Source organism: Mobula hypostoma, chromosome 5 (genome assembly GCF_963921235.1).
Source record: "Mobula hypostoma chromosome 5, sMobHyp1.1, whole genome shotgun sequence".
Classification (NCBI taxonomy): Eukaryota; Metazoa; Chordata; class Chondrichthyes; order Myliobatiformes; family Myliobatidae; genus Mobula; species Mobula hypostoma.
Genome location: NC_086101.1, coordinates 85,180,127 through 85,199,455, shown reverse-complemented (window position 1 = coordinate 85,199,455; position 19,329 = coordinate 85,180,127). Strand labels below are relative to the sequence as shown.

General features: G+C 40.7%; 1 protein-coding gene across 4 annotated transcripts in view; it reads left to right on the top strand.

The window, feature by feature from the left end:
• kynu (kynureninase) overlaps nucleotides 1-19,329 on the top strand; it is a 297,370-nt gene that overhangs the window by 105,428 nt on the left and 172,613 nt on the right. For all 4 annotated transcript variants that reach the window (XM_063048624.1, XM_063048626.1, XM_063048623.1 and 1 more), the window contains exons 3-4: nucleotides 5,665-5,785; nucleotides 15,218-15,300. In XM_063048624.1, the coding sequence (XP_062904694.1) occupies nucleotides 5,665-5,785; nucleotides 15,218-15,300 (204 nt within the window). The remainder of the gene's footprint in view (nucleotides 1-5,664; nucleotides 5,786-15,217; nucleotides 15,301-19,329) is intronic.

Genomic DNA, 19,329 nt, shown 5'->3' with positions numbered 1-19,329 from the left:
ATTATGTGGTTTTGTCAGTTTTTTCAGTCTTGGTCTGTCCTGTGTTTTGTGATATCACACTGGAGGAAATATTGTAATATTTCTTAATGCATGCATTACTAAATGACAATAAAAAAGGACTGTGTGTCTTCATGATCTAACCACAATTAAACTAAGAGATCCTGCGGTCAACAGGACATAGCAGAGTGAAATGAAATCCATGTAACAGGAGTGGTATTCTATGTTTGAACAGCAGTTTGTGGTTGTTGTCCTTATTGAATATTGCCAAGTTTGTCTTCCACTAGTATATTTTCCTTTATTGGCAGTCCAGTGGCATTGAGCCCAACTTGCTTCTGTTGTAGTTTTCCTTGTTGTCATGGAATGATATAATACTACAGCACAGAAACAGGCCCTTCAGCCCATCTAGTCTGTGCCAAACTATTAATCTGCCTAGGCCATAGCCCTCCCATCCATTTCTATCCATATTTCTCTTAAGTGTTGAAATCAAACCCAAATTCACCACTTCTACTAGCAGTTCGTTCCACACTCTCATCACTATCTGAGTGAAGAAGTTCCCTCTCATGTTCCCCTTTAACATTTCACTTTTCACCCTAAATCCATGACCTCTAGTCTCACCCAACCTCAGTGGAAAAAGACTGCTTACATTTACCCTTTTTATACCCCTCATAAATGTGCATACCTCTGTAAAATCTCCCCTCATTCTCCTACGTTCTAACTCAGGTTCTCAAATCTTGACAATGTCCTTATAAATTTTCTCTGCACTCTTTCAATCGTATTGTTATCTTTCCTGTAGGTAGGTAAACAGAACTGTACACAATGCTGCAAATAAGGCCTCGCCGATGTCTTGCACAACTTCAACATAACGTTCCACTCTGGTACTCATTACTTTAATTTATGATGGCCAATGTGCTGAAATCACTCTTTGCAACTCTACCTACTTGAAATCTGACAGTTTACAATGACTGGTACACCTTTGGACTGTGGGAGGAGAGTGGAGCACCCAAAGGAAGCACACACATTCACAAGAAAGGCTTGCAAGCTTTTTACGGAATGCGTCGGAATTGAACTCTGAACTCCGAAACTCTGTCATAGCATTGTGCTAATTACGTATTCATGTAAGCACTTGGGAGTGTAGTGGTATTGATTTCCCAGCAGAGGAATGGCTGCAGACGTCGTGGGCCTTGTTCAAACAGGACTCATGGCCATATGTCTCACTTGCAAACTGTTCAGGTTAAGGTGGCTGTACTGGTTGCTATAGTAACAAGCAAGTCTTGGGTTAGTTATAACTAAATCTTGAAGTCAAAAAGCAGTTAGTTGGCAAATATTACAGAATTTGCATGTGAGGTGGGAGGAAATGTTAGAAACTATTCTAAATTCATAATTGAAACAGAGAGCTCTCTGACTTGAGAACATCAGGAGTAATGGTGGTGTAGTGGTTAGTGTGATGCCATTACAGGTTGGGGCGTCAAAGTTCCATTCCAATGTCCTCTGTAAGGAGTTTGTACATCCTTCTTGTGATCACGTGGTTTCCTCTTGGTGCTCTGGTTACCTCCCACAGTCCAAAGACATACTATTTAGTAGGTTAATTGGTCTTTGGCCAATATGATCAGGCTCGAGTTGAGTTGGTGGGTTGCTGCTAGGAAATCCAGTGGGTCAGAAGAGCCTGTATCGTACTGTATCTGTAAATAAAAATAAAAATAACCAGGTTACTCCAAAGGTAAAGTTGCAGGGCTACAGAGAAATAGAACTGATGGGGTTGTGTTGGGAGCCGACAGGGGCTCCTGTTGTTTTTCTGTTGTAAGACCATGGAATGTAGTTAGCATTGAGATGTAAGTCTCAGGGCACAGAGACAGGCTCTCTGGCCCAGCATGACCATGATGACCATTATATCAACACATTTACCCACATCATGTCCGTATGCTTGCTCAAGTGCCCGTCTAAGTGTTCCTCAACTGTTGCGATTATATCTGATTCCACCACCTCCTCTGGCAAAGAGTTCCCCAGATATCCACACCTCCCGAAGTAACAAAATGTTCCCCACTGGTCCTCTCTAAATCTCCTCTCTCACCTTAAATCTGTGTCTCGTTTTAGCTATCGCCATCTTGTGGGGGGGGGGAGAGAGCGGGGTGGTATATAATGTACCATATTTGTTTTTATAATTTTATATACCTCTATCAGGTCAGCTTCGCTCCAGGGAAAACAAACCCAGCTATCTTCTCTCACCTCATAAATCAAGACAACCAGTCCATTGAACATCCTGGTAAATCTTCTCTGCACTCTCTCCAGCACAATCATATCATTCTTACAATATGGCAGCCAGAGCTGCACCAATAATTCAAGTGCAATCCTACCAGTGTATTGTAAAGTTGCAACATAATGGCTTAACTCCCTTATATATTTTATGTCCTACCCAATGAAAGCAAGCATGCCACATGGCTTGTTTTCCACCCTGTCCACCTATGTTGCCTCTTTCAAGGAACTGTGGACTTGTACCTCATGTTTCTTCTGTTCATTATTATTTTATCATTTACAGTACATGTTCTACCCTTATTTTACTTCCTGTCACCTCGCACAGTCGGATTATTTTCTGTTTGCCATTGTTCCACACAATTCTCTGAGTGATTGATATCCTGCCTTAGACAACCTTCTTTGCTATGTACAACACAATTAATTGTCATGTCACTTGCAAACTTACAAATTATACTTCCTACATTGACACTCAAGTCATAAATATATATCATGAATTTCAAGGTTTCTAGCAACATTCCTTGATTAATAATGGCATGGAGGGATATGAGCCTAATGCAAGCAGGTTTCCAGTCAGAAAACCATCTCTTCACACACTTGCAGTCTGTTTTCTGTCACAAATCAAATTTGGATCCAAATTGCCAGTTTTCCAGTGCTGTAACTTCCTGGGCCAGACTACCATGAGGGACCTTGTCAAAGGCCTTACTGAAGTCCACTCATATCATAACTACCACCCTGCCCTCAGCACATTTCAGAGTTACTATTTCAGAAAATGCTCAGTCAGATTACTGAGGCAGGATTTTCTGTGCGCAGTCGTATTGACTGGTCCTAGTCAGACCCCATCTTTCTAAGAGTGAATAAATCTTAGTACTTACAAATTTTTCCAGTAAGTTCCTTGCAACAGATGTGAGGTTCAAAGCCTAGTAGCCATCTGGCTTTTCCCCTTTTCCTTTTTGAACAAGGAGTAACAGCTGTAAAGTAGTAAGGACTGTTTTTGAATCCAGATTAGCAACCCTGACGTCATTGTAATAACAGAGAATATTGAAAAATTCAGCAGGTCAGGCAGCATCTACGGGGGGAAAAGGGTGTTGACATTTCAAGGACAATGTACAAAGGAGCTGGAGGAACATAGTGGGTCAGCTAGCATCCATGGAAATTTATGGAATTTAGTAGCTGCTAAGGCCCTCCAACTCCTCTGTGTTCCAAGATGCTCCAGATTTCCAGCATCCGCTGTCTGTTGTGTTCAAGGCTCTTCAGAAATGAGAGAGACACCAGTTAATTTGGGTTGCAGAGAAGGTGATGGGGTATGATTGGTGAAAGAGAGGAACCTTTTCAGCATTATACTGTTGCCACAATAACATGGCTGTTAGGATGACGCTGTTACAGCCTGGGATGTTGGGACGTTCAATTCCGATGTCATCTGTAAGGAGTCTGTACGCCCTCCCTGTGGAATGCCTGGGATTTCCCCGGGTGCTCTGGGGCTTTCCTCCCACAGTCCAGTGACGTAACGGTTAGTAGGTTAATTGGCTATTGTAAATTGTCCCATGGTTAGGCTAGATTAAAATTGGTGGTCGCTGGATAGTGTGGCTCAAAGGGCTGGAAGGGCCTATTCCGTGCTAGATCTCTAAATAAATGAATCAAAAAGCACTGAAATGAATTCATTTGGTCCATGCTGACCGGAATGAGTTTCTCTGCCAATCCACGATGTCTACAGCAGGCATCTGTCACTCTATACACTTGATCTTCAAGCACCTGTTCAAATGCCTTTTGAATGTTGTATCAGCCTCAGCCAGCTCCTCTAGCAACTGATAACTACCACCCTCTGTGTGAGAAGTGTAACTCTCAGACCTCCTTTTCACCCTGCCGCACTGTATTTCTCTGATAGAGTGAAATAATGGAGCAGTTCAGATTAAACTGCTTTGTTTGTGTAATTATGTTGCTAATATTCTATAGCCTGTGTCTGATGATCCTATCAAAAGTATTTAAACCTGATCAAGAGTCCTGGTCTAGAACATTGACCGCTTATTCCCCTTGCATAGATGCTACCTGACCTGCTGAGTTCCTCCGTAATTTAGTGTGTGTTCCTTAGGATCGCTAACATCTGCAGAATCTCTTTTGTTTATTATTTAAAGCTGACCACAAGGTTTGTTTTTAAAAACTATTTAAAGGTAATTGTATGTTTTCTGCCACATTAATCTGGCTGTCCTAATCAGGGATGTTTTACCACTGTTCAAAAAGACTTCAACAGAGGCAGGAATACACATGGTATAACACTACCTCAGCTTTTAGAACAAGCTCTGTGTTCTCGGGTGTAGAACCTTCCTGTGCAGATTCAGAAGAGACAAGAAGATTGCACATCTTCAATATACCAAGTTATTACTTCTGCTTAAAGACCCCCTCCCCCCCCATCCTGACTGTCCACCACCACTTCTCTCACAGCTGATCAGTGACAATAGCTATTCTCAAAGTGGCTTCCAGATTAAACTAAAATTCTTTAGATCTGACCACTAATACAGACAGAACAGCTATGTATACAGCCGATCTGGCACAGTGACAGCGGAGGAAAATACCCCTTCAAGACACCAAATATTTCTTGTCTATTTTAAAACAGTACCATCTGCTTACCAATTTCTCCTTTTGACATATTTGGATTGCCATTAAAATCCATACTTGTAAATAATTACTCAACATGCTTTTAGAATCATGGTCAACAGAGCTGTAGCAATTCATGTCAAATCACCTTCACATTGATACCAGCAAGTAAGTACTAATTGTTGTTGTAGAGTGATGTGAATAGGGTTTTTTTTTATATAAATAACAGAAATTGGCTTTTACGAGGGGTGATTGATTAGTTCGTGGCCTAAAGTAGAAGGAGTGAATTTTAGAAAACCTAGCACATTTATTTTTCCTACATTTACACACTTAGTCTAGCGGTCACGGAGCATATGGTTCTCTTCTTTGTAGAAGGCGATATCTTGGACCTCCAGAAGTGGTCCACAGCAGGGTTGATTGATAAGTTTGTGGCCTAAAGTAGGAGGAGATTAGGAGAAACTTCAAACTTACTGCATTTTCACTCAAAGAACATGTAACAAGAGCTGTATAACTCATCTCCTTCTACCTAAGGCCACAAACTTATCAATCACCCCTGCTGTGGACCACTTCTACAAAGAAGGGATCCGTATGCTCCACGGCAGCTGGATGAAGTGTGTACATGTGGGAGGAGACTATGTAGAAAAATAAATGTGTTAGGTTTTCTAAAATTGACTCTTTCTACCTTAGGCCATGAACTTATCAATCACCCCTCGTATTTCAATTAGTCTTCTATTAGTCTCACACATAGTTGTGAACATCTGCTAGGAGTACAACAACATATTTAGTAAGCCTGAATGATGCTGATTCTTTTTTCATATTTTGAAGTTGACCCAGCTTTGATAAATCCAGAAGAAGAATGTGTTTACTTATGCGGACACTCTCTTGGACTGCAACCGAAGAAAACAAAGGGTTATATTAACGAAGAGCTTGATATTTGGGCCAGAATGTAAGTGACATTTAGAAGTTTTCAGTAAAAGGTTTTTTAACCAGATGTCTGTTATATGGAAGCAGATTCACGGGTTCAGTAAGTGAAACAGCAGTTACTGATTGCAGGTATATACAGCCACTGTTTATTCACAACAAATAATGAAACATTTTACTGAGTGTAAGTCAAACAAGTACTCATCCACATCACTCAAACTATAGAAACTATAACACTAAGCATTCACTTATTAAACCTGCCCAAGTAACACAACACAATTAAACTAGCAGGAAATTAGGTATGCACCCAAAGCACAAGCCCCTCCCTCCATTAACTGTAACACTCCTTCCATATGGTTTCTCCAGGGCCTCCTGCCTGAAATGAGCTTGGGGCCAAGAGAGTGACTAGCGCGTGTGCGTTCACCTTTATATACCTGAAGGCCAGAAACCAATTGCAGGTGTTGCAGCACGGGACCAGAAACCGGTGCTGCAAGACACAGGAGCTAACCAGTAAGAAGGCAGCACTAACCAGTATGGTGGAAGTGACTTTCGGACCAGTTTTCAGTCAGCCAATAAGTTAACCTTCCACATTACAATGCCTGTCTATATATACAAGGTTCAAATTTTGGAAAAAAAAAGGGTTCTACGTAGGCATGGAGCAGTGGGGCACGTGCTGTTCTCAGTAGCATAATTTGTAATATCATTCACCCCGCAACAAGGTCAAACAGACTGAGAACTTTGTCTAGTTCCTGGAGCTAACCCAGTGTGAGAAGTATTGGCCACTAGCCAAGGTCACCTATTACACAATGAAGTTCACTGAACCTGCATTAAGTGGGTAGAAAGGACATCCAATAGTGGCCACTGTTCCCAAGTTTATTGAATGGTAACTGAACCTTGTCACTAGTTAGATATGTGGCTTTATCCATCCACCATCCTCCTTATCTTTTTAACGATTATTGCAAATATAGAGCATCCCAGCTCATTGCAAAGAAAGACTGTTCTATATAGTCTCACATACGCAAAATGCCACAGGGACTCAGCAGGTCAAGCAGCATTTATGGAGGGGAATAAATAGTCAACATTTTGGGCTATGACCCTTTATCAGGGCTCATACTGTAAGGTATGTTGCGGAAAGTGAAAGAGTTAATCTTTCAAGTTGATGCTGCCGACCCTGCTTAGAATTTCAATATCCTGTGTTTATTTTCTTTTCTATTTGCTTTTGTGAGATCATAAAATTCAATACTTATCCAAACAAGAAATGATCTAGTATGGATACTTCCTTGACTTCAGGATTTCTAAGGTCAATCAATACCCAATAGTCTGTAGTAAACTGAATATCTGAGGAATGTAAGCACTCTTGTAATGTAAGAGAATAGTGACTAATTAGCAATGAAATAATTCAGCAATCCGTCTTTGTCATAATGATTGAGTGATAATTACTGTTCTTCATCAAAATTGGTAGTTTGGAACTTGAGGAATAAAAAGATAGTAGTTTTGACAGTGCAACATTCAGCCTATTCTGTCTAAATCATGCATTTGGGCTATTAAGGAGTGAGAGTGGGATTCAAAGTACATTTATTATCAAATAATGTATGCGGTATACAACCTCGAGATTCGTCTTCCCCACAGACAGCCACATGGCAAAGAAAACCATGGAACCCATTCAAAGAAAAAAAAAATCAACCTTCTATGCGCAAAAAAAAAATCATGCAACGAGAAAGAACGAGAGAAAAAAGAACAGGTCTAAAATATAAAATCAGGAGTCCAGGTATATTTCAATTCAGCTCAGTTTTTATTACTATAGCCACCCTGATACAGAATCACCCAAAATAGCAACAAATAAAGGAGCAATCAGAAACCAGCAGCACATAATAACGTGAACTACAGAGGCCAATCCACAAACTGCATTGATTTGCCACAAACCTTGTCCAAGACTCGGAACTCCGGCCCATCCTTTGACAACATCGAAAGAGAGATAGACATTCGAATGCAGGGAGCTTCCTCTGGAAGCAGTGAGCAAGACTGTCACAGGCATAGACCTTCATCTGGTAGGAGAGATGAGAGGCTGGTAGATAGCGCTGAACACCCGCTCACCTTCCGCATAAGCCTCAATGATTTCAATTTTGCTCAGTGCTTTAATCAACGAGATCAGCGATAAATGGAGTTGATCATGGACTTCTGCCCCATCTCCAGGCTTCTTAGCCTCGAGGCTGCATACTTCACTCAAAGCCTCACAGAAAACCCTTAGAGAAAGCAAAGTGCTAGATTGCCCAATCGGCCAGAAAGCATACCACCAATATATAGAGCATAGGCTCCAACAGTAGCAAAACCACATTTGAAAGAAAAAGAAGATGTGATTGAAGTAGTTTGGTGAACAGCCTGGAGAATGTCACTATTGCTAGCATTGGTTGTTGGTACCATCTTCTTCTGGAAGAACGTTGATATGGCACTCTGTACAGCCAACAGCCTGATATTAAGTGCTTAGATCTTAGAAAATTCTGAGCTACGTCGAAAAGTCTTGAAGTTCGCATTCTGGCTTCACGCATACACAGGGGATTAATATCACACTGCAGTTGCTCACTTACAGTATATGCAAACACACACCAAACTCCAGGTGCAAGTCAAATAAGTGGGGGCTCCTTGGTGTGTGGATACACCTGGGAATACAGATACACTCTGAAACACGTCTGACATACAGATGCAGTAGAATTCAGTTGCAGTCTACCTCTTGGTGCTTGTGTAACATTGCCTGATTCTCTCCTGTTTCTGAAACTTGCTTTCACTTTTGTTGCATTTAAATTCAACTCCATATGTGCTTTCCCGGCTGCCTAGCCTTGTTCTACACTTCATAAGCCTGTGTTAATTGAAATGTCTGCTGCCAGTGTCCTAATGTTGATCAATTCTCGTTCACCCATTATCTCGATCCTAAGCCGGAGGGTCAGGACCAAGCAACAGCAAAGCTGTAGTACTGAAAGCAGGCGGTGTGTTGGAATACCAGAGAAAATCTGCAGATGCTGGAAATCCAAACACCATACACAAAATAATGGAGGAGCTCAGCAGGCCAGGCAGCATCTATGGAAAAGAGTACGGTCAACATTTCAGGCTGAGTCTGAGCCTGAAAAGTTGACTGTACTCCTTTCCATAAATGCTGCCTGGTCTGCTGAGCTCCTCCAGCATTTTGAGTGTGCTGGCACGTTGAATAGCAGAGCTGCATCACAACTTCAGAGATCTGGGTATAATCCTCACCTTGAGTGCTGACTGTGTTGTTGAGTTTTACATACAATGACCTGCATGAGTTTCCTCCAAATAATCTGGTTTCCTCTCATGTCCCAGAGATGTGCTGGCTCAAGCTGCTAAGCATTGCTTATGGGTTTTGAAGGATTTGTGGGAATGTAGTTGATCAAATAATCTGCCTCATGCTGTTTGAGAGGGAAGTCGGGGTGTAATAAGATTGGGTCTTGACATCAAGACAACAATTGATTGATTCGGGTTCTGATAAACCAACATAAGTGGATACGAAGTGGAAGATACTCTACACATTAGAATGTTAACTCCCAAAAAACAAATATAGTTCTAGCTGTTAGAGTTCAACCATTCCTTTCCCAGGACATTATTGCAGGGATTGTTCTGGCAAGGTCCTTGGTTCAAACATCTCCATCTTTGTCAGCCCAACCTTCCTTTACAAAGTCTAGTGAAGGTATACTGCTAGTTATGAATCAGCCGATGCCTCTAGATTGAAAAGTAGGCTGGTAAGTGACAAGTAACTTTAGTATCAGAAATTTTATGGAATGAGCATTGTTAACCAGAAAGCATCTAAAAACTGTAATTTTGTCTTTCTATACTTATTCCATTTGCCCACATTGGGTTCATGCTTTCCTCTGTCTTGTTCAATTGTTTAAATATCTCAAACATATTGATTGTATCTGCTTCCACTACCTATTCTGACAGCCTCATTTGCTCCAGACAGAACAAATCCAACCTATTCAACCTCTCCCCATAACTACAGTTTTCTATTGTAGCCATTATCCTGAAGAATGTCCTCTGCACTGTCTTCCGTACAAGCACATCCTCCCTATATGTGGCAACCTGAATTCCATACAGTGCTCCAAGTATGGTGTAACCAGTGTTTTCTAAAGGTACAATATAATATTCCAGCTTTTATATTCTAATGCACAATTTATGATGGCAAACATGTCACATGCCTCCTTTACCACACTGTCTACCAGTTTCAGTAATTATACAGCAGATCATCAAGGTGCATCTGATCACCCATTATTTTATTTACTTTATATGTCGTTCCCCCTTGTGTAATCTCCAAAATGGCATCATCTCACAATTGGGATTAAATTCAATCTAATTCAAAGTTGTGCCCAACTTTTTGTTTGATCTGTTTCTTACTATCATCTTAGACAACCTTCCTGGTTACCCAAAGCATCATCAATTTTCATGCCAGCTGCAAACTTACCATTGCCAAACCATGCCATGCATCACAAGTCACAGACTACCAATCAGCAAAACATTCTTCTAACTCTACCCTTTGCTCTTATCATCAGACCAATTTTGGATACATTTAGTCAGTTCACCTTTGAACTCAAGTTACCTTAAGCTTTTGTACCCACTCCTGTGGATGACGGCAATCACCACTACTCTGAACTGACTCTGTGCTTTGCAGACTCCTTTTTAATGACGCATTATAAATCATTCTCAGTATTATTTTTATTTGCAGTTTGTCTTTTGCACATTGGTTACTATTCTTTGTTTATGTATAGTATTTCATAAAAGCCTACTGTCTGTTTTCTTGTAAATGACTGCAAGAAAATTAATCTCAAGGTATTTTGTTATGTACTTGGACAATAAACGTGCTTTGAATGTTTTTAGCCAGACATGTTGGCTATGCCTTTCTAAATGCACAGATTCTATCTATCCCTTTTGTATTTTCTTCAATGATTTTTTTTTTTATCACTGATTCTACCATTCCAGCCGGTAGGGCTTGAGTTCTTAACTGAAGGAAGAACTTTAGTTACCACTAGTCTTCTGGCATCTCACATAAGTGAGTGTAAAATTCCTTTTCAGGGCTCTACTTACTTCCTCATAACATCCTGAGGTCGATCTCATTCAGCCTTGAGGATTTTTTAACCCTTGTATGTTCAATGACATCTAACAAATCTCTTATTAATGAGCAATGCACACAAAATGCTGGAGAACTCAGCACGGCAGAAGAAGGCCCTGAAGAAGAGTCTCGGCACAAAACGTCAGACTGTTTACTCTTTTCCATAGATGTTGCTTGGCCTGCTGAGTTCCTTCAGCATTTTGTGTGGATTTGCAGCATTTGTAGATTTTCTCATGTTTTTGTCTCTTATTAATAATGTGCTCTGGACCTTCTGGAATGCAGTATCTTCCACATCTTCCTTGTTGAATACAGATGAGAAATATTTATTTATTTAGGACCGTGCTCAAATTCCTTGGCTCCACGCTCTGATTAACACTTGGAAGAGCCGCTCTTTCTCTAGCTAAAATTTTTCTCCTAATATGTGAAGAGAATATCTTATGATTCTCTGTAATCTGACTATCCAAGGCTATTTCATAGTTCCTTTTACCCTGTCAACTTATTTCTCAAGTTCTCTTCTTCAACCTGTCTTCCTTAAGAGACCTGCTTAGTTCCAGTTGCCATTGCCTGCCATACATTCTATTTTTCTTTCCTGATCAAACTTTCAATATCCTCACTTGGAAATATAGCCTTCATTTAAGGCCATAATATCTTGATCATTGTTGGGTCCCTAAAAATTATTTCACAAAAACATTGCAGCCGTTCAAAAGGGTGGCATAGCCTTGAGTGTAATTGTGGGTGGGCAGTAATTGAAGGCTTTCCCAAGATGCTCACCACCTGAAACACAAAGAATGAATAAATTTAAAAAAAACATGCTGCTTCGTGGTTAAATAATGACTTAGGCTTTTAATCTTGCTAACTTTTCATTTCTCTTCAAGGCCTCTGCCCTATCTTTGTAATCCTCAATTCATTACTCCCACTGTCAATTTCCAATACCGACTTTAGAATTATCTGCAGTTTATCTACCATTGATATTCATGTCTCCTGTCTCCAAAGTTAGCAGCCCTGCAGTTCCCTTTCTAAGTCTACTTTTTGCCCCTGCAATATGATTATTTGCCTATTTTTTTCTCTATGCTACCTATTCTTCCCATTTTTTATTGCCATTGCTTCATTTCTATCCAGTCGTTTGGAAGGTTTTGCTTCATGTGTGCCATATGAATACAAATCTAATGTAGATTTTGTTAATGGGCTGGTGAAGAAGGTAAGGTGACAGCAGAAAGACCATTTCAGTTTATCAATACACTCAGAATACATGTCATCATTATTTTAATAACACAGATAACCATAGCAGGCCTATTTTCCTTTGTGATTTGATTGTTCTCGGTAAAAGCCCAACACCCAGATCCTCAACTGCCATCTAATCTTGATTTTTAGCTGTACAGCCGGTGTCAAGCCTCATTAATTCAAAATGTCAGCTTGTTTCTTTATTTGCTGCTTTCATTGGAAAAGATCTCTCCAAATGTGAATAGTGATGGATTGATTCCGGGAATGAATGGGTTAATGTATGGGGAGTATTTTATGGTTCTGAGCCCATCCTCCCTGGAGCTTAGAAGAATGAGGAGGGATCTCATGGAAACCTACCAAATATGAAAAGGTCTAGATAGAATGGATATTAGATTAGATTAGATTATGAGGACACGCAGTCCTCTTTTATTGTCATTTAGTAATGCATGCATTAAGAAATGATACAGCGTTTCTCCAGAATAATATCACAGAAACACAAGACAAACCAGGACTAAAAAACTGACAAAAACGACATAATTATAACATATAGTTACAACAGTGCAAAGCAATACTGTAATTTGATAAAGAACAGATCATGGGCACGGTAAAAAAAAGTCTCAAAGTCTCTCGAAAGTCCCATCATCTTACGTAGACGGTAGAAAGAAGAAAAACTTCCTTCCTGCCATGAGCTTCCAGCGCCGCAAACTTGCTAATGCAGCACCCTGGAAGCACCCGACCACAGCCGACTCTTGAGTCCGTCCGAAAACTTCGAGCCTCCGACCAGCCCTCCAACCTCAAGCACCATCTCTGCCGAGCGCTTCGACCCCGGCCCCGGCAACAGGCAGTAGGCAAAGCCGAGGATTTGGGGCCTTCCCCTCCGGAGATTCTCGATCGCACAGTAGCAGCAGCAGCGAAGCAGACGTTTCAGAAATTTCTCCAGATGTTCCTCCATGCTTCTCACGTCTGTCTCCATCAAATCAGGATTGTGCACAGCCCCAACTTAACAAATACGATATCATTTCGGAGCAGCCGCGCGCGCTGCGTCCTGCTGCCATCTTCTCCTTCCCTGCTCCCCTGATATGGAGAGGATATTTCCAATAGCAGGAGAGCCAAGGACCAGAGGGCGCAGCCTCAGACTACAAAAATATTCCTTTAAGACAACACATGAAGAGGAGTTTTTCAAGCCAGAGGGTGGAGAATCTCTGGAATTCATTGTTGCAGATCGCCATGGAGACCAAGTTATTGGGTATATTTAAAATAGAGGTTGAAAGTACCTTCATTAATAAGGGTGTCAAAGGTTAACTGATGAACACAAGAGAGTGGGGTTGAGAGGGAAAATAAATCAACCACAATCGAATGGTCGAGAACATCCAATAGGCCAAATGGCCTAACTCTGCTTCTATGTCTTACGGTCTCATGATTATTTGAAGTCTGCCTTTCACCAGCATTCAACAGAGTAAGTATGGAATGTTGCTGCAGTGGTGACCTATAGCTAAAGTTATATTTTTTACATAGCTATAGGTAATTCTAGGGTTATTGTAATTGATTATTCCTCCTCTTTTACATGGGAGTTAATAGAAATGGAGCCACAATAGTAGAAGGATTGTGGATTAGTTTTCAAACACCTCCTTCCTCCCACTTGTATTGTTTGTCTGACTTCAGAAACAGTAATGATGCTTACTGCAAAGCGGCAAGGACCTGTTATAATCATTGTGTTCCTCCTTGAAGGCCATTTTAATTGCTGGTCTGAAAAGGAGCTGCAATATCTTGAACACAAGTCCTTTCAAGCCTTTCAAAGCTTTCTTGTGGATCTCCTGCCACTGAGACCAGCATCACAAGGGCACTGAATGATGCCAGTTTATCATTAGATTAAAGCTTCCGTTGTTCACCGATTTAAAGGGAGATTGAAACATCGAGGTGAATGCAGAACGTGAGTGTGAGCTGTCTGCCTTTGAATCGATTTTGGAGAGCAGAGATTGCCTTTTGACCGCTGGTGGGATTGCTCACTGTCAGAGAGGGAAAGGCCTGCCATAATGCCCAGAGAATGTTAGCCAGGTTTTCTGAGTTTTAGATATGGACTTGGACTTTTCAGTTTAATAATTTTTTTTATATTCTGGGTTTTTTGCCCAATCGTTCTCATTTTTTGTGTGGGGGAGGGTGATTTGGGGGTTCATGATCATGCTGCCATTCTTTTCTTGCTTGGTTTTGTGGTTATATAGAGAAGTATTTCCATATTTTGATAATAAGTGAACCTTTGAGATTCAGTGTAGAAGTTAATGGTAGAAGGCAGGAAAGTTCAAATAGTCATAACAAGATGACATGATGTGCAAATATCCCAGAGAAATGGTGAGCTGAAGCTAGCAGAAAGAGTGCTGAAGTGGTCAGTTAGTCGGAGAAGATGTATCAAGCTTGAAAGGTGGTGTTTGAAAGGTGGCCAGCACCAGAACATAATTTTACTGTGGAGACCAGCAGGGAACCAGCAGTTTTCTGTTCCACATTTGGGTGTATAGTACTTCAACTGCTTTCCCTCTAATGACAGCCTGCAGCATTTCATTTCAAGGATCACAATCTAGGTTCCACACTGACCATTATGCAATGTTATTGGCACAACTACATTCCGGAAAGTTCAGTTTTGTTCAGAGTATTTCAATGAATACAAGAGATTCTGCAGATGTTGTTAATCCAGAATAACACACACACAGTGCTGGAGGAACTCAGCGGCATCTATGGGGTGGAATAAATAGGCGGCATTAATGGCTGAGACACTTCATCAGGACTGGAAAGGAATGGGGAAGAAACCAGAATAAGAAGGTATGGGGAGTGGAAGGATTCTAAGCTAGCAGGTGATAAGTGAAGCCAAGTGGGGTATGGAGGTGTTTGAACTAAGAAGCTGGGAGGTGTTAAGTAGAAAAGGTAAAGGGCTGAGGAAGGAATCTGGTAGGAGAGAAGAATGGACTGTTACTTAATAGACTTTGTTATATGATGTATGCAATTCCCAGTAAGACAGCAATGACATTATTTTAAGTTGATCTGATTCTGAAATGTATTGGAATAAGTTGAGATCCTGTCAAGTGCTGCAATATTAATTTGTTTTTCTTTTCAACAACATTTTTATTTATCTTGCAGAGGTGTTCACGGTCATTTTCATGGATCTTATCCTTGGGCGTTAGGCGATGAATGCCTTACTGAACGAATGGCTAATGTAGTTGGTAAGATACAACTTTTCATTGTGACTTAATGTTGATATGAATTACTTTAAGCCACATTGGTTTTTGATTTTATCATGAAGGCTTATCTGACTAATATATGAAATTTATTTTGAACAAAGTTGATATTTCTCTACTGATTCACAGGCAGTTTACTGTTATTGTTAACATTTACCTTCTGGTACATTTTGTTCATTTTCAAGAAAAATTGTGGATAAATGATACTGCATCAAGACAATATCACCACATTACTGAAGTGTTTAGCATGACAGGTTCAAACAGAAATACTTTATGAAGAAAATCCAGCGGTACTGAACTATGAAGGAAATCCAGCAGTACTGAACAATTTTCAATGCAGTCATTATTATAACGACTTTTAATGAACAAACTCCTACTCAGTGCATCTTGTATTAAAGTATAGGCCCTTTAGCCCAAGATGTTGTGCCAGCCTTTTAACCTACTCTAAGATTAATCTAACCCTTTCATCTTATATAGCTCTGACTTTTCTATCACCCATGTACCTCCCTAAGAGTTTCTTAAATGCCCCTAAAGTATCTACTGTATCTCCAAAACCACTTCTGTTAGGCTGTTCCAAGCACCCACCACTCTATGGGGTAAAAAATCTTACATCTGACATCTCCACTATACACTCCCCCACCACCTTAAAACTATACCCCCTGATATTAGTGATTTCTGCCCTTGCGGAAAAAGTATCTGGCTGTCCACTCAATCTATGTCTCTTATCATTTTTTAGACCTCTATCAAGTCACCTCTCATCTTCCTTTGCTCCAATGAAGAAAAACCATGGCTCACCCAAACATTCCCCATAAAATATTCTCTCCAATCCAGAGACAATCAGGGTAAATCTCTTTTGCATACTCTCTAAAGCTTCCACATCCTTCCTTTCATGAGGTAACCGGAACTGAACACAATATTCCAAGTATTTTCTAATCAGGGTTTTATTGAGCTGCCACATTACTTTATGGCTCTTGAACTCAACCCCTGACTAATGAAAGCAAACCCATCATATACCATTTGAAAACCCTATCAACTACTTAGTAGGACCAAGATTCCCCTGTCCAATCACACTGCTAAGAATCCTGCCATTCACTATGTATTCTACCTTCAAATTTGACTTTCCAATGTGAAATGCTTCACACTTCTCTGGTATGAACTACATCTGCCACTTCTCAGCCCAGCTCTGCATTCTGTCAATGTTCTGATGTAACCTGTGACAACCTTCTACACTATCCAAAACTCCATCAACTTTTAATGCACAATGTACCAATTTTACTTTTTTAACAAGTTTTTTTTAACAATTATTTCCACTTTACAGTAGGTGGGGATTTGACTTCTGTCAGCTGTACACGGATCCAATCCAGGAAGTAATGAATTATGACAAATGATGTATATTTTTCTGAATAACCTGTCTTTACTTGAATTGAGAAATTACAATAACAATCCAATGGCTGACACCCCATGCTCTGATATCTCCTGTCTCTGGACTACAAGCTCAAACCAGTAAATTCATATCCAATTTATCCAAAGTATCACAGAAGGAGCTGAAGGAATTCAATGGATCACGCAGCATTTATTTATGTATTTATTGAGATACAGCAAGCCCTATTGGCCCTTCAAGCTTTGCTGCCCAGCAACCCCTGGTTTAACCCTAGGCTAATCACAGGACTGTTTACAATGCCCAATAACCTACCAGCCGGTACGCCTTTGGACTCCAAGTGTGGTCTAACCAATGTCTTGTGCATTTGCGACTTGAGTTTCCATATCTGATACTCATTGCCACAGCGGTTGAAGGCAAGCATGCCACGTACTTTCTTCATCTCCCTTTTCTCTGTATTTCCGCTTTCAAGGAACTACATAAGGGTGGAATTTAAAAAATTCTTTTTACATTTATTTTTATCACTCTCGGACTGATGTTGTGAAATCTTTTGTTCTCTGGCAGCAGAACAGCACTCTTGTACCACCTTGGTAACGAGAAGAGGGCATGTCCCAAATGGTGAGGCTCTTTAATGATGGATGGATACTGTCTTCTTGAAGCACTACCTCTTGAAGATGTCCTTGAACAGAGGAACCTAGGAGCACCAGTACATAGTTCCATAAAAAGCATCACAGATAGACCGGTTCTGATGAAGGCAGAGCTTTGCTTGCCTTTTTGTTTGGTTGGAGCATTGAGTACAAGACATTGGTGAAAGTTACCTGGAATTTCATGTGTCATTCTGGTCACCATAAGCTAGGAGGGATGTGTTTAAACTAGAGCGGGTGCAGTAAAGGCTCAGAAAGGTGCTTCTGGGACTAGAGATTGGATAGGCTGAGCTTACTTTTTCTGGAAAGAAGGGGACTGAGTGATGGTCTTATAGAGATTTATAAACCTCAAGGGCATTGATAAGATACATAGCATTTTACCCTGGGTACAAGACTCTAAAACTAGGGGGCTTAAGGTTAAGGTGAGAGGGGAAAAATTTGAAGGGTATATGAGGGGAAGTTTTCAAACAGAAGGTGGTAGGAATAATATGCTATGTTGCCGGAGGAGGTGTTAGAGGTTCTTATAACTAGTTCATTATGACAGGGGTCCCCAACCTTTTCTGCACCGCGGACCGTTTAATATTGACAACATTCTTGCGGACTGGCTGACAAAGGGAGGGGGGTGTTCAAGTAGGGTTGCCAACTTTCTCACTCCCAAATAAGGGATAAAAGTAGCAGTCAAATACGGGACACTTGAAGACTACCATGACCATGAAGACTACGGAGAAAGACTACCATGACCATGAAGGCTTGCACGGGCACCTGTGTGCACGTACATGACGTGCACATGCGTGTACATGCCGAATTTTTTTTTCTACAAATTGGTTTTGGCTTAATCTTCCCAATTCTGTTAAGTAAAACTACGCTGTACATACATTATTTCTACTTTATATAGGCTGTGTATTTATCATATCATTCCTGCTTTTACTGTATGTTAGTGTTATTTTAGGTTTTTTTGGGTTTTTTTTGTATGATTTGGTAGGTTATTTCAAGTTCAACAGTGCGTGACAGGGAATGAGGAAAGGTGCAGCTGACTCATATCGTTTCATATCGCCAAATCATATTGTTTCCTCGCGGCCGAGTACAGGTCCGCGGCCCGGTGGTTGGGGACCACTGCATCATGAAACACTTGGTAAAGGTGAGATGAATATGAGCCAAATGGGATTAGCTTGCATTGATATCTTGGAATAGCTGAGCTTGGCCGAAAGGCCTGTTTCTGTTTAACTCTATGAATCTTAATCAAAATATAAAGGTAGATCTGGACAGTTGTTTCTACAGAAGTGAATGAACCGGTCAACGTTTTGGAACGGAACCTTTGGTTTCCGGCATCTGCAGAATCTGTGGCGGTCCTAGTGGGGAGTTAGTTTGCTACTTCAATCTCCCACATGGCAAATAGGAATTGGCATGTAAAAAGGCCAATGTTCTGATAGGTCATGCGGTATTTGAACATGCAGGTAGATTGGCAAAACAGCAAACACAAGGAAATCTGCAGATGCTGGAATTTCAAGCAACACACACAAAATGCTGGTGAAACTCCGCAGGTCAGACAGCATCCACAGGAAGAAGCACAGTCAATGTTTCAGGCTGAGACCCTTTGTCAGGACTGGTCTTCGCCTGAAACGTCGACTGTGCTTCTTCCTGTGGATGCTGTCTGGCCTGTTGCATTCCACCAGCATTTTGTGTGTGTTGCTTGACAAAACAGGTTGGTACTGGATCCCAAAGAAAGAATTTGTAGAATGTCTACAAGATGGCTTTTCAGAGCAGTTTGGGGTTGAGTCCACCAGAGAAAAGGCACTTCATGGTTTAGTCAGTGGAAAGTTGGAAGATTGGGAAGCATTTTGAATACCAACTAAAGGCAACTAAAAATGTAATAAGGAGGAAAAAGTAATGTTGTTTTTGAATAGCTCGCTGAGCTAGTCAACAACATCCTGAAACCTAGCTACAAATCTTTTCCAGCATCTTAAAGGGAAAAGTAAGCTAGCCATTGATATA